The 26623-nt window shown below is 36.2% G+C and overlaps 1 protein-coding gene across 16 annotated transcripts in view; it reads left to right on the forward strand.

Annotated features, from left to right (window-relative positions):
* The window catches only part of DNAI3 (dynein axonemal intermediate chain 3), a 30286-nt gene that overhangs the window by 2231 nt on the left and 1432 nt on the right, over positions 1-26623 (forward strand). For 3 of the 16 annotated variants that reach the window (XM_075156182.1, XM_075156183.1, XM_075156187.1), the window contains exons 2-21: positions 3684-3815; positions 5172-5210; positions 9485-9666; positions 10228-10332; positions 11206-11373; positions 12873-13072; positions 13350-13466; positions 14147-14337; positions 15240-15364; positions 15466-15555; positions 15999-16088; positions 16767-16895; positions 18876-18949; positions 20366-20513; positions 21275-21362; positions 22328-22458; positions 23197-23260; positions 23694-23824; positions 24511-24715; positions 25138-25229. In XM_075156182.1, coding sequence (XP_075012283.1) covers positions 3684-3815; positions 5172-5210; positions 9485-9666; positions 10228-10332; positions 11206-11373; positions 12873-13072; positions 13350-13466; positions 14147-14337; positions 15240-15364; positions 15466-15555; positions 15999-16088; positions 16767-16895; positions 18876-18949; positions 20366-20513; positions 21275-21362; positions 22328-22458; positions 23197-23260; positions 23694-23824; positions 24511-24715; positions 25138-25229 — 2501 coding nt within the window. Of the gene's footprint in view, positions 1-300; positions 3816-4697; positions 4826-5171; positions 5211-9484; positions 9667-10227; positions 10333-11205; positions 11374-12872; positions 13073-13349; positions 13467-14146; positions 14338-15239; positions 15365-15465; positions 15556-15998; positions 16089-16766; positions 16896-18875; positions 18950-20365; positions 20514-21274; positions 21363-22327; positions 22459-23196; positions 23261-23345; positions 23417-23693; positions 23825-24510; positions 24751-25137; positions 25230-25344; positions 26585-26623 lie in introns of those variants that run through there. The other 13 variants (XR_012674485.1, XM_075156181.1, XM_075156188.1 and 10 more) reach the window with 12 other exon arrangements.

Below are 26623 nucleotides of genomic sequence, written 5' to 3' on the forward strand. Positions count from 1 at the left end.
CTACAAAATGTCAAACAAAGTTGTCAAATATTTACTTGGGCTTTACCAATTAAATAATGTAAAACTGTGTTCCACTGAAAATTGCTGAAAAATTAGACTGAACATATTTAATGAAGTTTTAATATAATACATTTCCTACTTTTTCAAAATAAAATATATGGCAATGTTTATGACGATTTTCAAGAGCTATTCTTTTTTGTAAGTTTTGCACTCTTAAATTTTTTAAATTATGTTAATTTAAATGTTGTTTCCAACCTCTCTTCTCAATCATAGAATCATGAATTTATATAAGGATTAACGGAAAGGCATAATATGTTTATATATTTCTGGACAAATACACAGAGTTCTTTCTAAATAAGCAATATAGGAATATCTCTAAGAGGACAGGAACTAACCACAGATTAAAGAAATTATCTTTTTTGTCATATTTTCAGACAGTCCTCTAATACAAACACCAATTTTTTTCATGGTTTTCTTGATAGGATTTGGTACTTTGTGTAAAAACTTAGGGAATGAAAAAAACCAAACCCCTGAAGTAAAAGGTAACTTCCGAAAATACTAGTTTTTATCTTACACATTAAGAACCATTAGGATTTTTGTTCCTTTCTTTCTTTTTTAGAAGAGGAGGGGTGCAAAAGATTGCTCTTCAGTATCTATTTTAAAGTTCCCAGTGCATGTAGGTTTCCTGCAGGGAGCACCTGGGGGTTAGTAGCATAATCCTGTGTAAAAAAACAACTTTGCATACATACTTTGTAACTGGCTATGGGCTTGATTATACTTCCAGAGAAGTTTTTAGAACTTCTGCCTTTGCTTGCTTTGGAGGCCTTACGTGTTTCCTAACTACTGACAATCATATGCCCACAGGATGACAAATGGGCAAGGCGATATGGTATTAGGGATACTGTAAAAGGTGATAATTACTTTGCACTTTTCTATCTGCTTTCCAGTTGGTGAGGTTCTGTGCATCACAGATGGAACCATGAACAGTCCTATTGATTGCTGTATTCATCTGCAACTCTTAAACAGGGATACTTTTTCTATTAACATATGCACATAACATACACTCAGTCACCGACACTGCCTTCACTAGCACCCCTTATCTGTATAGTGCCATGTGTACCTCTACACCTGATTCTTTCAGTAAAGGAGGAGGAACTGCATTACCGGGAGACAATTTTCAAAAGTTTTAACTGTTTTTATAGGTATCATATATTTGAAGTCAGTCGAAGGAAAAGGGATATTTTTACTTACAAGTTAATGTACTAAACATAGGCATGTGACTTATCTCAGCCCTCTCAGTGTTTCCTCTATTCATGTGACTTAGGGTTTAGGTCACTCAGAAGAACGAACTCAAAATTTCCAAATTGGCTTTGTTTCAGTGCATAATTAGGAAATGGTGAAGTAAGACAATGTGACTGTAATATATATGAGATGGTTCATATTGTCCTTCAACTAATTTCTAAAACAGCTGGCCTCTCCTATCCAGGAGGGCTGTCTCTCTTATCCAGAGGCATCATGGTTGGTTTCAAATTAGAGTAGTCACAGAATCCATTTATAAAATGGGTCACAATTTTTTTACGTAAAATATACAAGGAGATGGATAAGAAATAGCTTTGTGCTTTTTTTTAATAAGGGAAGATTAGCCTCTTTTAACCGTCTGAATTGACATGCACTCTAAATGAGGTAGCCCTAATGTTTCAGAACTATAAACTAAGCATATTGTTCAGTGTAGAGGCTCCTTTGAAATATTATAACTGGGAAAATATATTGAATGTTAGACATAAACATATTGTCAATGTTTGTAGTCCTGTATTTGACACAAAGACTGAGAATGAGGGCAGAAAAAACTCCTAACGTTTTCCTTACACTCATTATACATGACTTGTGTTTTTTTTTAATCTTCCAAAAACATCATCCCTTGCAAGGCAAAAGTTTCAGAATTCTGCAACATTAATCTGTTTTGCATTGGTATTATCATTACTTTTTGGAAAAAGCAGAAGATTAAATTGCTACAGTTCTTCAGATGGATTAATGAAGGGGGCTGTATTTGCAATAATGAACAAACAACAGAGAAATGCACTAACATCACATGGATGCAGCTTGTCACCAGTGATCTGCAAGATCCAGTATGACAGAGAAAAGAGCCTGAGGATTTATAGAGTATGTTTTTCTATTTTGATTGCAGTGAAAAAGAAAAACACATAACTGTAATAAGAGTGTCAGGCTCTGCTCCCATTAAAGTCAAGCAAAATTCACCTTGAATCCATGGGAAGCTAACATAGATCCCAAACCCGGGCTATACCACCAGGCTGTAATGCATTACCTGTATCTTGCCATCAGTGACCATCTCCAAACTAAAATTCAGATTGGAAGCTAAAATTATGTTGCTTGCTTCCGGAGTATTTGAGAACTGTGTTACAAAACAGAAAAACACTGTTTCTCAGTCTCGGAATGAAAGACCATCCCAAAGCCAGGATGACCACTGAAATTGCAAATGCACAGGCCATGGCGTGTTTGTTTTAATGCTCACATTGTTTTAGGCCTTTCATTGGGAAAGTCTCAAGATAGAACATTTATTTTATAAACTCACTTTTCACCTTAAGCATCTTGACAGCAAACAGGCTGTTCACATGTGCAGGCAGACAGGCTGTAGCTCCTGTAAGAGTTCATCAGAAATAGTTATGACAGAGTTCTTGAAGATGCCATCTCTTTCTGTCATCTGCTTTCCTCTTATTGCTGTTAAAATTATAGTAGCGTCCAAATACTGAAGGTGCTTTGTAGACATTTAAAAAATGGTTCCTCTCCCTGTCAGTTTACAGTCTTAAAAAAAGGAGGAACATGGAAGAGGGAGGACACAAACAAACTGAGAATCCCATTGTCCTTATACCAGTTGAATGCCTCTAGCTGTTCAATAATAACATCAAACAATTTTCAATACTTCTCCTAACAGAATTTGGATCATCCCGATTTAATTGTTCTATCGGCTGCTATGTGTGTACTTTCCACATGATGGTGCTGGCAGTGTATTTTGTGGCGGTGCGCTGTCCGGTCTGTACAGTGGGCAGGCTGTATTGCGTCCTTCTTTGCAATGGAACTGAGCCTTTTCTACACTGCTGTTCTCATCCTTACTCTAGATACTGGGAAAAAGGAGAGTAAATGAAAGAAGAGTAGCCTTCTGTACAGTATCATCTCCAGCTGTGTGGTTGCTACATGTAATTATGCATACAACTTCTTTTCAAGGTTGTCCTCTGCAGAGGTACACTGAAAAATGAACTGGAAATAGAAAAGCACATAAATGCTTTGTGCAGCTGAGTAATGATTTACACTTAAGGACATTGGGAGAACTGGAGAATTTTCACCTGCGCTCTTACCACTGTAGCTCAGGTCCTTAGCTTTCTGTAAGGGAAACCCCTACCTTTCACTGTTTTGGATGTTCAGTTTCCATACTTAATCTTAAGTGTGTGTATATATATATACACACACACACACTTAAGTATTTCCATCTATTACATATCATATCAAAGTACAGTTTATGATTTTAAAATTATGGAACTTACTTTGGCTGCGTATGAAAAGATTACTATAATGATAAACTACATAAAGTCATGGACCAAATTTTCACTCATACATGCTGCATTCCATTGTCTGTTTAAAGTTTATTGATGACATGTATCTTTCTCCAGAGAAATTTGAAAAAATGTCAGAAAATCTCATATCTGGCAAGACCTCCTTGAACGGTCCAAAAACCTCGGCAAAGAAACAGAAAGGTGGAAACAAAGCTAAAAAATCCTCAAAAGGAAAACGAACACAACTTGGTAGGTAAGGTGTAGCAGCAATGAAACAAGCAGTGATCTGGTCTCACATGAAGCTACCTTAATTATTTTGGGCCCATGCCTTCACATAAACATGGGGTAAATTACAATATGCTACTTTATATAAATAACTGAGATCTACAATTACTGATTATGGTTTTGTAACCAATATATGGAACATAACAAAGCTACATTGCAATATTTACACTTTGTCTTGGTAGTTTAGATTTAATAGTTTGTGGTGCCATAATAACAGTATTGAATGGGAAATTATGAGGCTTAATATGTATTATGGGGGGACATTCACAAAAGCCAACAGCCCAGGGAGAGAGCATCGGGCAGAGAGAGGTGCCCCCAGAAGTAGGAGTTCAGGTGCTCAGTATCACACTGTAAATGTACAATAATAGAGCTTGAAAATATACCAAAGTCTCACAATTTAATTTTGCAATGCATTTTATTGTGTTTTTTCTGAGATGTGCTGAGATACTATCTCACTTGTGTCATTTATAAAGTGTTAGTTAATGAAGTGTAAGGCTAACAAGCCTTTGCTATATACAAATATTTTTTTCCAGTGATTCATGCACATTCTCAGAAAAGGTGGGAATGTACTCTTGCTTGGGTTTTATTTGTTTTGTGTCATGGATTTTTTGTCTGCCATGACAGCCACCTTCCTCAAGTTGCTTTTGCCTTTTAATCACCTTTTCCCTCACAGCTGATTAATAGCGGTGGTGGTGCAGAGAATATTCTGCACATCAGTGCTAATCTCTTCCTGTCCTACCTCGCCGTGAGGTTTGCAAACCCTCTCTCAGGAGCTGAAGAAAGCCCAGCTCCTGCAGCACCCTGCCACCCAGAGCAAGCCTGCCCACCTCACCGCTGTCAGAGGGGACTAACGTCTGCTCCTACCTGCGCACCTGCCAGTTCTGCTACTGTCTGATGTTAGCGAGCCTTGCCCATTTATCTCCTCTTCACATGACACGATTTGCATGGTAACTGCCCCAAGCAGGTGCTATCAGGTAGCAGTCAGTGCAGTTTTCAACCATGGAAACTGCCGTGTGCACCACGAGATGACAGATTTCTTACGGCTTCTCTCTTATGCAGACCACCTGCTCAAAATAAAAGAGTTTTAAATCTCCATAGTTTCAGAATATGCTAACATCTCCTTAAGATACAGACCTACTTTAAAAGGCTTCACTCATTTCTTGTGTTAAATTTGAACTGAATAGAAATTATTTTTTCAAAGTTTAGTTTTAAATATATAGAGAGATTTTAAACATTGCCCTAACAAGGAAAGGACTGCATATTTATAGTTACTTTGGCAAGAAGAAAAATTACTGATAACATCATGTCATTACTTTTCAGGTAAAAAAGATGAAGTTGATCTTTCTATGGCTGCTATAGGTAAGTGCTATGATGACTGGGCTTTAAAGTAATAGTTTTGGAATACTTTAAGCATTTTGAAGCATCAATATTACTGATGCCAGAGAATGAAAGATTTTTTATGAATGAGAAAAATTAGAAATTATGAAGAAATGCAGCTATTACAGTAGTGATTACAGTACCACTCTCTGAATAGCAGGCAGTGCAGCAAGGAATCCTTGAAAAGGTATGGATTTGTAGAAGATGTTTTTATCTTTGGTTGAGAGGAGCTGGGATCAGGGGAAATAAAAAGCATCCCAGCAGAACTATAGGGTGCAAAATGTTTGCATTTATTAATAGTTAAGCAATCGAAAGAAAAACTTGAAATATTTTTATCATTTTTTAATCTTTGATCTTTGTCAAATCATTACTAAATCTAGTGTGAAGATGATTTTAGCATATCACTTGTGTTTTTTAATCATAGAAATCAATAGATGTTGATTAACATCTTTTGCTTTGTAGGGGAAAAAACCTGCCATTTAAAAGTCACAAGATATCAAGCATTTCTTTTGGCTTATGTGCAAGAAAAGTGCAGTTTTAAGTGTGGCCATAGTTAAGAGCTAAAATGTGGAATTATTTTAATTGAAATATATTCTTTTTTCTTAAACACGAAATAATTTTTTAATGTTTTTTTCACATTTCTAGTTGGATTTTTCTTCTGACCTGATTTGTGCAATTCTTCCTCAGATATAACTTAAATTGATGTCAATGTAAAATTTATCTACAGTTTACAGGAACAGCTCAAGGGGTTATCTTCTTAATTGGCTTTTAACAGTACAGCTTTGATTGCTAAAAGCTAAAACAATGTGGCAAAGTAGGAATATACAATATAGGTAATTTTTGAAGAAATCATAAATCACTTGTCTTCCTACATAATCCTACGAGCACACAGGTGGAAGTGAAAATTGCATTCTGATTAGCATCACTGAAATGGCTAAGCTGCAATTAATGAAAATGGATGATGAAAGTGTTACTTTAAAAAAAGGTATTTTCGGTGTTCCTGGAGATACTTCCTTTTGTCAGTAAGAGAATTTTACCTCCACCTAGTGGCAAATAAGGTTAGAGCTTTAATATGTAAACTATTGCTAGAAACCTGTTGCTAAAAGCAGGAAAATAATGCTACTATATGCAGGCACCGTCTGTGCAGGATTTAAACTGTATGCATATCTTCTTAGCGTAAGAGCTGCAAGCGTTCTTTACTTCTCTTACTGCTTCTTGGTCCTTTGTGAAGTTCTCATAGCACTAAGAGCTGCTGACTTACAAATGATTGAGTACAATTTATTATTAGAAAAACAATGTGAAGCCTCTGATTAGATGTTATATATTTTTTACTGGAAAAGAGCATTCCATAAAAATGTTCATAATAGCAAGAATTCCAGTATCAGCTCCTTATTATAATCTATAATATAGATTCTATAGTATATATTTATAATATCTAGAATCTAAAATATAGATTCTATAGTATACAATTTCTTATAATATAGCATTCTATAATATAGAATTTTAGCCTTTCAGACTAAAAGAGGTACATATTTTAATTCTGATCATTACTTCGTTTTTAACTTGGACTTATAGCAATAGATCATTGAAGAAAATAGACTGACTGTCCTACTCTGCTCCCTCTCATTGTGATGTCTATTGTATTTTTGCCTAACTTTAATGCATGCTTGTATTGTTTCATTTGACATTGAAACCTACATCTCTTTGAAAGGATTTTTTTAGCATTAGCATTTGTGGACAAGGCTGTATGAACGATTCAGCATTTTAAAGAATAACATCATACAAACTTCTTGAATAAACAACAGTTACTGAGATTTTTGATGTATCAAAAAAAAAAATCTAATCGTTCAGGTTTACTTTAATTTATTTGAGGCATGGGAATAATCTGAAAAAATTTCACAGAAGAATCAGCAAATTATGTTTATAAATTTTCTGTAGGGTTTAGCCCTCCTAATTGCACTAGCCACATAACCAACTCTGAGGACTGTGATACGTACAAATTTCTTGTTCCTTTGCTCTCCTGTCCATTCTGCCCTGTGAGCAAACTGTGTACGGCAGAGGATGGAAATTGCATTCTGTTTTGGTGCGCAGCTCTAGGTTTCTGTCCTCTTTTTATCCTATGAAATTTAATTTGCAAAAGGAGGTCTAATTTTTTTTGCTCCAATATATTGAAAATATCTGTAATTGAAATATCTGTAGTGTTGAAGTTTGTACTAGGGTTTGAGTCTGCTTCCTAAAGACATCCTAATGAGGCCTCATGCCCTTGGCTAGGGTGACCTGGGAGTCCTGCAGATCAACTTTTGCAGTTCCTTAAAAGGATTAAATGTTTCAAATCATCCTGGAATAAACACTTTTTCTGAGCCTGGTCTCATAGCCAAATTGGTAAGCAAAAGAAGAATCTAGGTCTTGGCCTCATTAGCTACAGAGAGTAGATGTCAAAAAGGCAAGCACAGGGACTCTGGAAGATAAACAAGACCTGACTTGGTCTGGTGTTACCAACAGTGAGTTTGGACCAGATGACTTTCAGAGGTCTTTCCCAATCAACATCCCTATGATTTTGTATTTTTTGGAAGCATGCACACAGAAATCCTGGAAATCTCTGAGATATCAAAAAGGAAAGTCATGCAATATTGACTACAACTTGTGAAGAAATTGAACGAATGGACTGTGCATGCTACAAATGGATTGTGTATGCTACAAAATGACTAGTGAACGCTAAGTAAATCATACTTGGTATAGTGCAGGGTATACCAGAAGCATCATGCATGTCATTAATTTTAGTAGATGACTATAGCAGAGTGGATGCAGTGGAGGAGCAGCACTGTAAGATATCAAAGGATGGCAGATTCATCAAACATTATGTATTATCTGATAGGTTATGCAGAGATTTAGCTTCCTGAATGACAGAGATTAAGGAGGATTTATGGTTTTGTCAGTCCTTGTTGGCTTAGGTTAGAGATGGCTTCTCAAAACATGCTGAGTCAGCTGGTTAATATTATCATTTTAGATATATCAACTTCAGTTTAAGGCATACACAAAGAGAAAAATACCACAGGTGCTGGGAATTAAGGTAAAATATTAAATAACTCAAACTAAGAAAAGAGAATGAAACAAAGATGATAGAAAGTATCAGCTATTATCACAAAAGCCAGCCCATTTCAGTACATGAAAATCCCATGTATACATGTCCCTAAATCTTTTACACTTTCTAGTTTATCAAAAAGATGAACATTCAAAGTGAACATCTGCTAGCCTTCTCAGACAAAAGTATAGTGGCCTTCATGAAGAGTGCAGCTGCGACATAGAGCATGAGTCTGCTAGCATGGCAGTATTACAAAGGAAGAAAAGAGTCTCTTAGGCGGCAGGATTCAACTAGCTGGGCCTACAGTGATCTTAATCACTTACAGCTGTTATGTAAGCTGGAGGGCAGAACATGTGATATGGGAAGGACCAGTGTTACATACATATAGCTGGCACACACTTAACAAGAAGCACTGTATATTACTTTCAGATTGAGTGTTTGCAAAGTGCAGTTGACAGGTCGTCTAACTGCACCCAGCCTCAGTAAAACCAATGAAGATAACGGTGCCGGAGCTAGGATAAGAGATAGCTTGTTCTGAATTCATACGAATGAACCTAACAGAGGTCATGTGTGTAGAAAACAACAGCTGTATATTCTCCAGCAAAGCTGAAAATAAATATCTGGCTTGAATCTTAGTGACCTTGCTTTAGTCTCACTTGCTTAGTGAGAAATAGACTCAACTGCACTCTGAACTCGATGAGAGGAAGATGAAAGTCCAAAATCAGAACAGCATCCTTGTTTGGGAGGGCACTGAAGCCTCATCTAGATTAAACATTTGCTTAACATGGCACCACTCTACAGGGAAGGACTAGAGTACATTGATTCAAGAGCTCTCTTAAATCAGAGCCATGCAGTTGTGTCCTTAATGTATTAAAAACAGTCCATTAATGACTCTTCACTAAAGCTCTTAATTACCTGTTGATCGAGAGGAACAAAAAACCTCATACTAGGAATAACATATTCATTAAATAGGAAATGTTAGGTAGAGTCTTTTCCAAGATTAACAAAATGTAATATAATTTGTATTCCATGCCTTCCAAAATACCAAAAACTAAGCTGAGAGATTCAAAGGCATTCTGCTAGGAATCAGTAAAGACCCAGTTATGAAAGTATATGTTTATGTTTAAACAACACTCTGAATTTGTTTATCAAGCAATTCTGCTTTCTTTCACAGGCCATCCAGAAATCTTTCCTTTAGTTTTCACTACGAAGACCCAAGAAATTTTTAATTGCCGAGTTGATGAAGATGTCACAGAAGAAAATTGTTTCAAACTTATTAAAAAAGAGGACATCATTCAGGACCTGAAAACAAGAGCTACAATTTCTGATTTCCACCCCGTCAAAAAAGTTGTTCTAGTGTGTAGCTTATTTTGTTCTCACTTTAAGACTTCATGCTCGCAGAGTATATATTCTTTTAATGATAAGGTCTGTCCTTGTTTGACTCTGTAAATACACTAATGCTGTAATATCCAAAGGCTATAGGTCATGGACCACTGTCAACTCAAAGTTTCTCATGGCTCACCATGCACTTTTTTTTTTTTAACTAACTTTAGATTGAAAATATGCTAAAAGTAATGTAAATATTATTAGTTTTGATTCTGTGAACTGGCAGAACTTTACATATTTTGGCTTCCCCTAATTCATGGCCTATTTATTGAGAGTCATTAAAACAGTTTCTTGTCTGTTTAATTGTCTATATGAAAAGATTAGTTTTGTCCCAGGCTTACTTGTCTCAGACTTATTTTGAATTAAATCCATCTGTTCTTTTCAACTACCACATTAAATTCTTTGTTAAGACCACAAGATTAACCAAAGATACTGAATTTGCACTAGTGGTAGCTTTGCCAGTCACAGGCTCATGTCTGTTTTGTATGTTATTTGCTTTCAGTTTTCCACTAATTGTTTTAATTAAAATAGGAATATCCAGGGGAAGAACTTTTGGTAGTTTTTGATGCAAAGTTCCAGTACGGACAGAACTTTTACTTTGTTGCTTCTGAGGAAGCCAAGGAAAACCTTCTGAAGGTAAGGAAATCCAAGAATTCCACAGCATTGTTCTATCTATGAATGTTTCAGAATCTTGTCTCAAACATATTCTTCAGGAATGGTATTGTATTTGTAAGCATTTGGTGTGCTTGGCATGCCAGAATGTTCCTCTAAAGGTTAACCTGATCATGGAAAAATACGTGTATCGCTGTAAAAATATCTTTTATGCTGAGAAAGACTGAATTAAATTTTTGTATTTTACTTCAGAGGGCCATTATAACCCCCATTGCTGCATTTTTATCGTAAGAGTTAATTTTCTCTGCCAAGACCCAGGTTTTTAAGAAAGACATAAAAATAAAAGATTATAATATATTGGGCATCTTCAAAGAAATATTATACTTATTTTTCACCGTATGTTTGAATATATTCTTCAAAACATACTTTAAAATGTTCTTGAGTTCTAAATAACTCTACATACATAGAAGATTACCCCTTGTGCATTGCATCATAGGACAAGGTTTATGGGTAGATTATATAATTTTTCAACATGAGTTTGTCACCCAGCATCAGGAGAAGTAACAATTAATAGAAAAGCAATTCCAGGCAGGAGGGCCTAATGTAGAAAATAACTATAAACTCTTTTTATATAACAGTGATTTGCTTTCAAGACAACAGTCTCTCTTTAGTAGTTAAATATTAAATATGTACATTTATTGGAAAATTCTAATGCACAAATAAATGAATGGGACCTAACCTAATTGTACCCCGGGGCACAGTATAGCCAGACTTACTGCATTGAGATGAAAGTAAAGAATGTGTGAACAAAGACTGAAAACTGGGTTTCTAGTTCATACTTACATTTCAGTAACAAATTTTTGAAAAAGTACCATTTCTCACTGTTTAATGTCACAGCCTCCAGAAACTGCAGAAGAAAAAGAAGAAGAAGAAGAAGAAGAAGAAGAAAATGGAGAGGAAACTCTGGAAGTCCATCCTTATAAGCCTCCTGTCCACAAACCTTGGATTTCTCTTGGCAGCGAAAAGGAAGTTGAAGAAGAATCTGTTAAAGACACTGTTACAAAGGTCAGAATCAACAGATGTTAGTCAATCAAATAAATATCAAAAAACAAATTTATTTTAAGTTCCTTAAAAAAAAAAAGTCAGGAAACAAAGTTGCAATCCTAGTTTTGCTTGGGGTGTTTCAAAAAAAAAAACAAAAAAAAGAGAGAAAGAGAGAAATAGCTCAACTTTTAACAAAAACTGAAAGTGCTGCAGAACAACTCTCTTCTCTTTAAATCCTGCAAATAAGGCGTGTGAGACTGCATTGGACATATCTACTTTCTAAGCTGTAAATTCAAAAGTCCTGATCATCTTTGGTCATTAGCATCTCTGCCACTTTTTGCTCAATTTACTATCTGGCCAGATTAAAAGTTGAGTCATTGTAATTATATTCTAAGGACCTAGTTCTGTTTCCAAGGAGCGCAGTGAACTCTGCTTCATTATATGGATGGTATTTAAGTAGCATGTAACACTTTTAAGGGCTCTCTACCTCGGAATAGATGTTAATGACTACAGGTATTACAAGCTGACTTTACAGAAGGACATATTTGATTAACAACATCTACAGATTATACTGAGAAAATTATACGTCCAAAAAGTAGATCCACTCACAGCTGTCACCTAACTTGTGATGTGTGGGGCATCTCCAAGCATTTAACTGTCACATCAGTGACTTTTATTCAATACCTAAATCGCTGTTCAGGGAAGACTGCCTAAGTTTTGATAGTTGTCAGCAACTGGACATCTTGCTTATACTTAAAAAGATGTCTGATTGTTCTAAAGCTAATTCATCGTCACTAAATTTAACCCACGTTCACAGCCCAAGTATTCTGTATTCTACCTTGCTGGTAAGGTCTACTCAGAAGTATTCTCAGCCTACATTCCTTTCCAGTTCTGTGGGAGGTGCTGGGAAAAAGTACCTGGCTATGAATCCCAAGACAAAGCAATACCTTTCTACTGCCTGAAATCAAGTGCCTACCTCTCTTTGTGGGTGGAAGTCAAGCCACATCCCTTCTTCCTTCCAGTTCTCACTATAAGGAAACTCCTCACTCAAATTTTTGTGGATCCTCTTCGCAGTACTTTTCTCTCCCTTGGCACTGCAAGGGAGGCTGAAATACCTCACACAAAGTTGAGAATTGCACTAAGATGGAAGGGCTGAATAGTTAGGTCTTGGAAGTCCAATGCAGTATTACATAAGACCTCCTGCAAATCAATCCTTTAATTAAAGGTGCAGTTTTGATATTGCATGAATTAGAAAATGTAATTCTCTTATCCTACTAGCAGTAATCTAAAACATTACCTAAAGGCAACTTCTTGCTTTAGAAATACAAACCTGTCTTCTATTACATATGTAGGTTATTTATATGAGCACTTCAGAATTTCCAAATGCAGAAATATAAGTAAACTCAGCACAGAAATCATCAATAGAACTAATACTACAATTACATGAATGCTGCCATTTTACAGAACAAACTTTCCAGAAACGTTCTGCTCTGCTAACTACAGAAATACCTATTTTCCAGATTAAGTATATGATTTCTCGAGTACGCAGGAAGTTTGGTGCACCAATTACATTTGCTGATAAGAATGCTTCAAATGTAAAAGACAGTTACGTTGAATGCACGTCCTATCAAGACAAAACTTTCAGTATTAAAATGCTTGAAAAAGATGTGGGCATACAAATGGTTCCAAAAGTAAGAGAAGCTAGTACTCAGACAAAATGGTAAGTGTGAGAAAATATTTATCAGCTTATTTATTAAGCTAAGCACTGTTTCTGATCTCAGCTAAAGTTATGTAAATTAACTCTTTTGGAGTTACTCAGTTACAAACTGATTAAGAGAACAGAATTGGATGCTCTGTATGCATCTTCTTTCACTCTTTTCCAAAGAGTTTCTAGAAAAACTGAATATACTTAGCTTTTAATTTTACACATTACATGGTTTCTGTCTTTGAAATTGTTTCTATAGTTACTCACATTCAAATTTATTCCAATTGGTCAGGGCCTATCCAAAAAATGCAGCCACGCAGTATTTTCCTAGACAGTTGTCAAATGAAGAGAAAGAAGAGAGTCAGTCATCTGAGAAGCTGAAAGAATTTCTTACATCAGTACATTTAAGGTAAAATTACTACAGCAATACACATTAAAGGCTACCTGAAATTATATAGAACAAAGCAAGAACTCTTGTCTGAGTGGACCATTGGTCTGGTCAAACACTGATTTTTTCTTTTTTGTTTCTATATACTTTTTTGTTTTGTTTTTTCCTCTTGCTTGTTAATATTTTAATATTAACAAATCTTAACTTAATTATTTGTTTCTATGAAAATTAACATGAAGTCTATGCCATATAAATACGAATGTTGATTTAAATAGATATTAGAATTGTTAAAGTTGATTGTGATACATCTTTTTGAACAAGCTGCAAAGCTGATCTTCCAAACACTGCTCACTCAAGCAGAAGCTTATGCAGAAGAGCAAAGGTGCCATCCTACAGCCCTTAGTCATGGACAAGTCCCATTTACTGACAATTTTTGCACAAGAATTGGACAATTGCACTGTACTTGATCCACACAGAACTAGAGTTAAATTCCTGGTACAATTAGTTATTTATATTTAAATGGAAGAGGGTTTCCTTACAGTGATGCATCACTGAGGAATGAATACTTTCTTTTTTTTACTACTGTGGTCATAATTTTGTGTAAAATAAAAGCTGCCTCTTTACAGAAATATTCGTGATTCTACTACTGAGTATTCACATCTGCATTATTGAAAGTGTTAACTGTTCTTTTCACAAAACAGAATGGAAATTGCACTGCAGCAAAATGAAATTATGAATGCTTTTTTTGATGACTGGAAGGCCCTAGCAGAAGATGAAAGCAGTTCTGGTGGCAAGCCAGATGTTTATCTTAAAGCATACCAATCATTTACAGATCTGCACCATCTCAGGGACAGAACTATTAGCTGCGTTTGCTGGCATCCAACCATTTATGGTAATGTGGTTAAAATACTGATTTGAGACTTGAATGACATGTATTATAAGACAGCTGTTATATGCATCTTTCATAAAATTATCAGCTTTTAAATTTAAAAACAAATCAAAACTGATTTAGTATATCTGTCTGAATTGCTGATTTGAGACAAAGTGAAAATGAGACAGACAAATTCTTTGTAGAGTTCAGACAGGCCATGCAAAGCCCCTCACACTAATGTGTAAGTGGAGATCATAGGAAAGGGAAATTTCTCCCTTATGAAGCTCATTTAAGTGCTGCAACTGTGCCAGGTCCTTCTGGTGGCTCTGCATACCGTTGTTCTTCTCCCCATGGCTGGTTCTTGTAGCATGCCTAACACTTGTGAGGAACATTACAGCCACAATGGGACGTGGCTCTGCTGGAGTGCCAGGGAGCATCATGAGGCATACTAAATGTCTCCTCCTGCTCCCTGCCGTGGATTACTGCTCTACACAGCCAGGCTTAAAGGCACAATTAAGTTCTATATAAATGCTCTAGCTGCACAGCATACTAACAGCCAACACTGCAGCCTGTGTAGGAAATTAATTCAGCTACAAGAGATTTGATTTCATGATGGGTGGCCAGGACTATATGCCTATCACATCATGTCAGGTGCAGTATTACACCATTAAGGAGTAGTAGCAAAAAAGTTGAATTTTATCCTGATTCTATGACTCATTGTTAAATGACTTAATTTTAAGTAACAAAAATAATTTCCTCAAAGTTGATCTGTAAAAAGAAAAATATAAATACATGGTTGGAGGTTTTTTTTGCTTTTTTGCACTGTATTCAGAAGGTATAAATATAAGTCACTTAGAATAATTAACAGCATGTTGAAACTTGAATTGTTTCTTCTGAGAAAATTTGTTTTCTCTCTCAATCAGGGATTATAGCAGCGTCAGCAAGAAAGCGGCTTTCTTATGAAGAGCAAGTTAACCTTTGTGATAAATCATTGCTGCACCAGTCAGTAATACTTTTTTGGAGTTTTTTTGACCCTATTCACCCTCAGGTATTTAATCAGGACTTTTAAATATGACAAGTGTTTAAATAACGAGAACAAACAATCACTGTGACTGTATTTCTCAACTATTTTGTTGTTCTTCTTTCTAGTTAATATTGGAGTGTCCTGAAGACATTTACTGCTTTCAGTTCAGTCCAAGTGATCCAAATATCATTGCTGGTGGCTGCATCAATGGACAGGTGTTAATTCTCTGTTTAAGAATAAAATTGGATATTTTATATTTTCTTACAGTATAAAAATAAGGGTGAAGAGATGTATTCAACATCCATAATAACACATAGTGTCACAAGACAGATGTCACAGAGTCTCAGAAATTCTCTGATCCTGTACTGAAGCTCTGCCTGGTTATTCCATAGCTGAGCCATTACTGTACGATGCTTCTTTGTAGTACTGCTAAATAGGTCAAGCTGTAAAGACTGTCTTTTTTTTTTTTTGTTGAGACAAGTGTAGCCTTTCAACTGATTGCATCGGACTGAAGAGGCAATACTTTAAAGACTTCATAAGTTCTACTGCAGAGAGTGAATTTCTTATTTTTCCCCAAACCTCCATGAATTGTATTTGAAAAAATGTGTATTAATATAAACAATGAAATAATTAGTAATATACTCATTTCTCATTGTAGGTTGTACTGTGGGATATTTCTCAACATGAAGAAAAGCTGCAAAATGCAAAAACTGTTGCTGATGGAGTCAAGGAAACAGCTGTTAATATGGTGAATGCTTCCGTTCTAAATATATTGCAGTACATTTATGTCTGTGGGGAAAAATGGGTAAAGGTATCCTGACTCAAAACAGAGGAGTAGATAATCTTTGCAATGAGAGACTAGAAAGGATAAGAGAGCTGATGAGTTCATTAAATAAACCCATTATCACAATATAATTTCTACCTGATTAGTCCAGCTTAATAGCTTTACTGCATTTTGTGCAGACTTGTTCTTTAATGGGCATCAACATATACTGAACTCTTGCCTTATGAAGCCTATCAAATACTTATAGCATTTGTTGCTGAATGTAATACTGAAAATGATTCTGGAAGTTTATGGACAGAAAAAAGGTAGCTTGGAAGATGAGAAGCAGATTTCAGTGGAAGGATAAGGGGATAAGCAGAAGAGAGACCTGTGAGCAGAGGAAGAGTTAATAACATAAGTGGATGTGTATGTACCTGTGGAGACATGTTGGAATTCTTTTTAGAGCTTCGTATCCAAAGGCCTGTTTTGATGCTTTCAATTTTTTTTCCAAAGGGAAGGTATTAGACCCCTAGAAAGTTCTATAAACTCATCTCAAATATGTGAAAAAGCATTAACAGTATGTAAAGTAACCTTTTTTCTTTGACAGGTCTACTATTGTATTTTGGAAATACACTAAGATATCTCTTTTTAAAACATTTCTAGCCATCACTTACGCAAGTCCAGCAGAGTAGCACAGAGCCACCTCTAGTGAGATACTACGCAGTCTCTTCCATAGAGTATAGTCATAAAAAACCAGTAACAGATATACATTGGCTGCCAGATTATTTTGAGGTGAGTTTAAAAATTCACTTTTCTTCTTTTTATTGTTTTCCTAATCTACTACCTCAGAAATCATAGTGTAAACTCAAAATAAAATATTAAAGATTCAATTATTTGTAATAGCCTTCATTATTTCTCACTGCATTTTCTAAATATTAAATAATCTGGTGCCACTTGTCCTGTTCATTGTGCTTTATAACTGTGCTGTGTTCTCAATCTGATATGAACGTGTTCATACTGGAAAAAATTTCTGTAGCTTTACTGAAAATTATAATAAGCCTTGCATATCTAAAATACGTTGAATTTCTACTATGAGCAATCTAGCCTGCCACCAAGAATTCAGGGAAATAATTTCAATTACCTAAATATCTAGGCACCCAAGAATGGTGTTACTGTAGTTACCTTAATTCTTTTAGGTGCTGCCTGTGTACTCAAAACTTACATTTCCTGTGATGGTTTTAAAGCTCCATAGTACTTAGGGTCTATGTAGTTAAAGGGTCCAACACTATTACAGGAATGTTGGATGCTCATTTACTATCAAAGTACTGCAAATAGTTGCCCAAATTAATTTCAAATGCAAATGCAGTCAAATGCAAAATAATGACAGTGGAAAAGTAGGTCAAGAGGAAGAAAACTGAGATCTTTAAAAGGTTTATGCAAATTAATATATCAATAGTTTTTGAAAACAAATTTTTAAGACTTCATAGATACTGCAGTCCTTAGCAACATTACCAGAAAAGTAAGGAAAAAGGGTGCACATATATCATAAAAAGAAAGCTGATACAACTGTTCATTATTAAATTATGCTACGGTAGTACCCATGGATACAAATTGGTACCAGATGTAAAACATGAAGAAAGGGATTGGATGGCAGAATGCTGTTGTGGTTTTTGTTGGTAGGGTGGGGTTTTTTTTTGCCAAGGTTTAGGCTCAGAAAGCTGTTTTCATGTTCATCTGGGATAACAGATACAGGAAACCCATGCTTGATAAATAACACTGACAAAGGAATCACTTTATCAATATTTAACAACATGTACTGGGACATACTTTTTGTTATATAAACATGGGATGTGTGTCAGCCTTTGCACAGCATTGCAGTTTTTATGGCACAGTTTCCAAAATCAGCAGTTTATTATTACGTATCAATGCAAAAGTATTCAAAGTCATATCCAGAACCTAATTCAGCTTTGCATAGTTGTGAGACTACCATTTTGACTGCAGGTAGACACCTCATGAATGAAAATAAGAGTAGGATTTGGCCTAAAATAAAAAAAGTGTAGCTGAAACTTTGCCACATGGTTGATAAGTACAGTTTTAGCCAAAATATATATATTTTGCATATACTAGAAATTAAATTTCATCAGGGCATAGCCTATAATCACTTGTTCCCCCTCCCCGACACCTTTCCTTTATTTTTCTAAATAAATTAAAATAAATTTGGTATGAACCGATGACTACTTGGTAAATTATAAGTACTATAAAACCTGCAGAACCCACATACACAAACTAAACTATTAATAATTAACATTTGAAGGCACCACTACCATCCTGCAGTGTGGTCTAGTTGAGTGATTTAAGAGAGATGACCCATGGTGTAAACCTGGCAAAGAGATATCACTCCCACCACACTTAACTGTTTGAGATAAATTTCTCAATGATTTGCTCTTTGGATAAAAAAAAGTTACAAACATGGCAACTTAAGGAGGGCCTGACTTGCAGTGGTGCCAGCAAGTATTTATCCTGCTGACTTAATTTAGAATTTTAGGTGTTTAGCAGGCAAAGCTGGTATCAGTTCACTTAAAGTACATTTGTAAAATAGCTTGAATTTATAACTACAAGTTAATAAGTCCTGATTTTCAAACCTTACCTGAGCAGAAACTGTGACTTAATTTCTAGAAGCCCATGTTAGTGTGGAAGAACTTACTTAGCAGAATATAATTTTTGTCTCTCATCATCTTCTTCCCCTGTAATTGTTATTACTGTTATTTTTAGGACGACCGAGTGGGTGCTACTTCTGAAAACAGAGCTGAAATTTGCGTGCAGCTTGTAACCTGCTCCCCTGATAGGTATATACAATACATACTCTACAAGATGTCTTCCAGTTTCCTTTGGAAAGCTTTATGGAACGTACTCCATGATTTAACTAGCACACTTCTGGATTCCTATCAGCCTATCTTGAATAGCTGAAATGCTGTATGCAGAAGACAAGCACATCAAGTTCTTGGCCCGCTAAGCCCTTTACAGTAACAGCATTAAGGGTTCATTAACTGAAAAACCTCACATGTATATGTTTGTATTGTCTGTATACCTTAAGAAGAGTGTTGGTCACACATGCATTGGCCTGGAGAGCCACACCCCCACACTTCTATTCATTACGTGACTTGCACAAAAAGCTGTTAAAGATTTTGAGGCCACAGAAATACTGTAAACTATATTTAAACTTGGAAACTTAGCTGGCAAAATTATTCTGTATGAATCTCCTCTTTTGTGGACTGAATAGTCATGATGGTTATGACCAAATATTATCCTGTGTGAAAGATTGGCAAGGGGGCAGAATGTAAAAAGTGGAAATAAATGTTTAGCTTCAATGATGGCAAAGGCTTAAGGCTTCAAGGCTGCATGGGTTCAATCATATGTTTGCTAGTTAGATCAAAAGGAGGGTCAGAGAGAGCAAAATTTAGTAATGATACAAAGTTATTTTCCCTAATCAAATACAGAGAAGACTTCAAAGAATTAAGTTAGAAGAATGATTGCAAATACAGTTGTTAATAAATTTGCAGTGTAATGCAAATAATGCACATGAAAAAAATAATTTTAACTACTCACACACCAGGCCTCCAAATTAAAAGCATTCACCAAAAGTAAGAGCAGGGAAGTCACTGTAATGTGATCCTCGAAGCAGCACGGGTCCCTGAGCAACTCCTGTTAGAAAAGGGAAAGAGATGTCAGCAATGAGGGAAATTATCATTGTCCACATCAAATCTGTGAATGAATGTCCAGAGTAGAGCAACAGGAACAATCAGAGGGCTGAAAACTCCAATGAGATGACAGATTCAAGTGAGTGGGACCATTTGCCTTGAATGTCAGCAAATAAATTGGTACACACAAGAATTGGGAATGAGGTTCGATTTGGATTACTAGACTACCCGCTACAGAGTTCTGTCCAGTTCTCTCAGCCTCCAGGAATTTCACCCAGGTAGCGCCAGTAACTTCACCCATTAACTTTCCATAAGCAAACTGTATGAATGCTATCTAGCTGCTTTGGTATAGTTAACAACTGATGAAATGGTGAATAAAGGAATATATGCTATCATTTACAAAAGAAGCAATTAAGTATCTAGCATTTGTCTGCTTTTCAGAGACTCTACTGCTATGTAAAGTTTGAAGAAGGCAGGCTAAAAAAAGCAACTTTAAAATGTGTGGAAAACTGCATCTGACTTTGAAACTAAAACAGGGAATAACATTATACAATCATTTTGCAGCTCAGTATTATTTTGGGATATTCCAGCCACCAAACTTCCTGAACAACCTTCATCTGAGAAAGTAAAAGAGAAGAAAGTTTTTTATATGCCCCCTGATGTTCCAGATACTTTTAAGCATCTAGATCTCTGCTGGAAACCTCTCACAAAGGTACTGTACACAAATATAGAACAGAAGGATCAAGCCAAACTGTAAATATGGCCAGATCTCCACAGGAATGTATTCTTTTGCTTCCCAACTCTTTAATTTTCCCAGCAAATTGTGAATTCCTTGTGAATTTCCTTCTGATTATGAAATGAAAGACTTCAACGTTCCTCTGAAACTTCAATAAAACGCATTTTGAAAAGCTAACTCACAAGAAACAGCATGACTGCCTCTTAAAAACTGCAGGAGGTGCAAAAGTAGTTGTATTAATAGTGTAAGTTCCTGTCAGCCTTTTCAACCGCTGTGCTGTCTATCTCAGTGGGTCCCAAACTATGAAACATGGTCATGGCCAACAGAACCATAATTACTGGCAACCTAACAGTCAGTCTGATGAAAATGGTCATAGCAGTTTGTGAAAAAAGTGAGGCTGAAAATAATGTTAGGTAAAAAAAAGTAATCATTTTGGATCTGCTGATCTGTGCTGCTCAGAATAGCTGCCGCTGGCACAGCTGTTGAACAAGCATGACCACTGGAGCTGTTTTTTTGCTAGAAACATGGCAAAATCCTTACACGGAAAGGATAACACAAGAGAAACCACAGGTCTGCATTTTCTCTGTGCTTGCACGTGAGGCAGCAAATACTGTTCGTGGAGTATTACGAACACACTGCAAACTGAAAAGACCTGTTCCATTACAGCAGAAAGTCATTTATGCTTGTATCTCAAAGATCTCACAAAATGAGTTAGCAAATGTATTTTTTCTGAACAGATAAACCTGTGTGAAAGTGATACCAACAGAGAGTACAGTCCCATCAGAATTAGTTTAAGGGAACTGCATTATCATTACAAAACCTCAGGTAATGTTTTTATTACACCTTATTGGGGAAAATGCTTTTAATAAGCTTATATTTCAGTATATACATAATGAAAGCTGAGCAACAAAATGTTGTATAGCTAAATGCGTCTGGGGAAAAAGGTTTCTTAAATATACTTGTATTCAAAGTGCAACATACATGTATTGGCTACAAAGATATGTACATGTATTGAATACAAAAAGAGCAGTTCTGTATCCACTCTGCCAGGTTTCACTTAACAGCCCATGCAAGTCCCCCACCCAGTCTCTTTATCCCTGAAACACTATGTCCTTTTCAGCCCTTATAGAATACTATTTTTAGAAAAATGATCCTAGAGTAACAGTATATATTGTAGGTATTTCTGTAGTGCTTTGGATAGAGGTGTCACTCTTCGCTACAGAACGTGAAGTTAGTACTTCACGTTCTGTAGTAGATCAGTTCTTATTATGGTACTTTGTGGTAGGGACACAGTACCAATCCCTCTGTAAAGCTGGGAAGCTGACACACAGGTAGCCCAAGAGTTGGACTCCCTGAGAGCGTGACTGCAGACCATGCCTTTCTGGCAGTTGAGCTGCTGTGGCAAAGCTGCTCCAGTGCACGCTGTCACATCACAGACTGCAAGAGGCAGGTTGTGCCGGTCCCTGGAGCAGAAACGTTAGCTCCTGGTTGCAGCAGCTAAGGGGGATGCGTAAGGGCAGTTCCCAGGAGACACTGATGAAGAACAGAATGGTGCTACCCTAAGTAGTTGTCTGGGTACGGGAAGCACTGACTTCAGAGCAGCTGCAGCAACGGGGAGATTCCACCAGGAAACACTTAACCTGCAAAACTGCTTCTTTACTTGGCAGTCTGTCTTCATCTCTCCTCTTGAAATTCCCCTTATCCATGAATTACCTTTATAAGACAAAGGATTTGCTTGGTCTGATAAATTCCAGTGTATAATAAATAGATGTGTCCGTACTATTTCCCAGAGAAGGTGCAATCTGTGAACACACTAGAAGTACCTGCCAAAGAGAGCCCATATAGAGAGATGAGTACTCCTTCAAGCAAAAATCTGAAAGGGCTAGAGAATATCTCCACTGACTTTTCTGTGGGAACTGAAGTAAGTGAAAATAATAGATTACTAATGAAAATGTTAATCCAAGATATCCAAAAGACTGAACAATTAAATAATAGTGTTTTCAAAAATGTATGGACTTGCATGTTTTCTTCAGGTGTTAACTAAAAAGATCTTTCTGGACATGCTACATGCTTAAAATAACAATAAACCCCCAATATTTGGTAGACTATGAACCCTTACTCAAAGGGCAGAATTAGAAGACATTTCCAAAATACATTGAACTTAACTACCTGCCATCAGGAATCAAACACTATATTTCTTTATTCCAGAACCATAAGATTAATATTTTTTTAGTGGTGCCCCAAATGTCAGGTGAAAATGTTTATACTACAATTTCCCCCACAACTTATTTCTACTTTAGGAAGTCCCAGCTATTCATAGCCCTCTACCTACCCTACATATCTAAAATTCCAAAATCTTTGCCAGTTTTGAGTTCATGTGGAAATGAAAATTTGGCTTCTAGCTATCTTTTTGCTTCCGGTCACCTTTACCCCAAATACTGGAGCAAAGCATGAACTGTAAAAATCGAGCACCTAATTCTGCAGGAAGGACTGCCTATATACATCGTGGTAAGTAAAGCTGGTTTTGGCAAGACATAACTGAAAAATGGTGATCCAAAATTTTAGTATTTTTTCAGTCATTGGCTGCAAACTTTCATTTTAATTTACTCAGAACATATTTAATATTAAATGCATTTACTTGATTTTTCTCGCATCACAGGATGGAGAAATCGTTTATTCCAACTGGAAAATGGAAATTGATAGTGACTTGGCAAAACCAGTTAGTAAGTACAAGTTTCTCAATACCTGTTTAAACCTTAATATATCACTGATTTTAAAATATTTGCACCTACACTCTGTCTTTTTAAGGTTCTTGCTCATCTGCTATAATAATCTATCTCACTGATGACACCAGGATTCAGCAGTACAGCCTCAAAAGCGTATGCAGTTTAGCTATCATGACAGAATAGCAAAAGCCCTCTCCAGCATCACAGGTGCATCGCTATGTACCTATTGGCACAAATCATGGAAGACATACTTCACAGTAACTAGATTTGCGGCAATTCCAATTCCTATACCTTGTGAGCAAAAAAATGAGGGTATCATCTTTGAAGCCTGTGCTGGATCCTGCACTCCTGTTTCCGCCCGCGTAACTCCCATTGTGAAGACAATCACTGAAGCACTAGTTACAAGCAACTGCCTTTTTCATTCCATTAGGTCAGAAGCACACTCAGAAATACGCCATCCACACTGAAACCATCAACACTCTCCAGAGATCTCCGTTTTTTAAAGACATCATTCTAAGCATTGGAGGCCGGAATTTTGCCATTTGGAAAGAAGGGGTTACAGTTAAGTTACTTTAACACAGCTGTAACATAATTGATGGATATACAAGACAGAACTATAATAGCTTCAGAATCTGTATTTTCAGAAATGTTTGTAAGTCACAAAGCTTCATAGTTTAGAAATAAATTGGGTATAAGAAGAGCTTTTCCTTTTTCTTCACATCAAAAAACTATTTTAGAAGTAGCTTTGTAAACTTGCCTTTTATAGAAAAAACGAAGTGACCTTCTTCAATTCCAACCTTGTAAAAACTGTAGCTTCTCAACAAATTATTTCGGCTGCTGGGGAAACCAAAGAATAAAGGCAGTGTGTGCTGAACAGGTCTGAAGAACTCATATTTAGGATGCAGTCTTTTCATCATCTGAAGACAAAGAAACATGGGTTTTTTTACAGTTCCGCTCATGTAGGAATCCAGGTTAGCTGCACCTGGCAAAATCTCAAGACCACAGATTTTAACACAGATAGACAGATTACCTTAATAGACTGGAAATGAGATATCAGGTTTTTTACTTCCCCACAATTCTCCTCTTTATCTGCAGAAGGTGATACCAATTTTGCCATTGATACAATTTTTGTAATAGGATCATTTAAATTGTGAATGTTCTTAAATGATAGGAAATTTGAAGTAGTGAATGGATAGTACTGTTTGATTGTTGGGTCTATCTTTTATTTGTTTTTAAAAAAAATTAAGAATGGACCAATCCTTCAGTCAAGCTGCTCTGCAGGAAGATACACTGCGGGACAATGGTCCTTAACAAGACCAGGAGTTTTCTTCATTGGCAGAGACGATGGAAATATAGATATTTGGGACTTACTGAAGAAAACTCATGAGATATCCCATTTCCAGAACATCTCCGAATCAATGATCACTTTCATCAGCCCCTGGATTGCCTCAGGTATGTTGATGGTGTTGCACTTTGACTGTGCCACCCAGTTTGCAAAATGGCCCATGACTCCAAGGCACACCAACCTTGTTACAGACGATCTTATATAATAGGTAAGTACATACTGCCACTAATTTAACACTGCACTGTACATACAAAAATGCATACATCAGTTCTAAGTGTACTACCATGGCATAAAGCAACTGAAAAAATTTAATTAAAAAAAAAAGAAGTTTGAAAAAGTATAAGCTTTAAAGGGAATTTCATTTGTTAAGAAAATAAGAGAGCAATAAGGCTGCCATTTTGCTGCAGTGAACAATAAACCAAAAAAGACCATAACAAAAATGAACCCTCTGTAGCTCGTGTTTGGATGGAGGTATGTGTAACTGTTGGAATTTAGATTGTTTATATGTTTTTTGTCAAATATCTTTCAGCAAAGCAGCATTTTTTAGCTGTTTCTGATGATCTTGGAGTACTGCATGTTTTGGAAATCTGTCAGACGCTAAGTGACCCTTCGAGGAATGAGGTTGGTAAGAATCTTTATTAATATCTGTGACACTTTATCCTGAAAACTCCAACCCAGAATCAGGCATGTCTTGAAAAACTTGCCTTCAAATGGATGGCAATTAATTTGAGATCAGTATGGCCATATTCTCCAGAGATTACCTGTAGCAAAGCTGGCTTTGCACAGAGCTCAGATAGGAGGCACCTAAAGGAAATCTGGGTGACAGCTGGCAGAATTCCACTGCTCCAACCTTGCTACATGAAAACAGAGTGAAGAGTTCAGCTTTTTTTGCCACCTGCATAAAATGACACCTGCTTTCATGCATTAAAACAATGCTATGTAGTGCATAGTAATGTAAATATACTGGGTTTCTCTTTCTTGTCCACATTTGCATCAATTTTTCTTCTGTAAATTTGGTACTTCAATTTACACATCTTAGTATCTGGTTCTAGCTTAATTAAAGCACATTTTGCAAACTGTAACTAACATTACCACTCATTCATTCTCTTTTGGAATAAGGACTGTCTGTACCAAAGGGCCATGGGAACAATGGAAACAGTTTTAATTTCTCTTTATTGCCACATCATTTTCAGCTGTTCTTTTCCCCACCTCCCAGCCAAAGATCAAGCTAGTGTTTTCATCTCATCCAGTCTAGCAGTCTTGTCTGCTTCCTAGTCTGTTATTTTTACATCACAAAATCTTCTTCCCATCCTATCCCAGTTTTAAGTTAATGTATGCACTTAAATAATTTATAAACATCCCATAAAGGTTTGCTGTGTGCAGAACTACAGTATGTAGCAATAGAACGCCAGGTCAGCAGCCTCATTTTAGTAAAAGTAATTTCTCCAAAGCAAGCTACGAGCTAACTAAGTGCTGTAACATGAGGAAACACATTGCTTCTGCCCAAATTATGCGTGTTTTGGAACTACACTATTTAGAGCACAGAATTATCAATGCAAGAGCAGTCGTTAATATTTAGATTACGTTTATTCTAACTGAATTCACTGTATTCACTGAAAAATACTAGGTTGTTGAAGAGATTAATGAAAACTCAAGATAAATGCATAGTGTAATACTGAAGTATGGTATTTTATGGTTTCTTTGTGCCTGAAGTTGGGTCAGTGAGGATTTGGACTGATTTCGTGGAATCACGAACCTAAAACTGGTTTAGTTATTTCAGTGCGGGTTCCTGAGGATGATCTACTCAGAGTCAGTGTAATAAAAATTATTTAACCCCATGCATATTTGTATCCAAAATCAATTGGTTTCAATCCACATCTTTATATTGTTCTGCTGCAAATTATTGGGATAGAGATATCTATATTCCCAATATAGATAAACTAACTGTTCAGATCATCAGCAATAATTCTGTGTCTTTGGGCATGTAATGACCCTTATTTGTCATTGTGTTAATA

This window comes from Calonectris borealis, chromosome 8 (genome assembly GCF_964195595.1).
Source record: "Calonectris borealis chromosome 8, bCalBor7.hap1.2, whole genome shotgun sequence".
Taxonomy (NCBI): domain Eukaryota; kingdom Metazoa; phylum Chordata; class Aves; order Procellariiformes; family Procellariidae; genus Calonectris; species Calonectris borealis.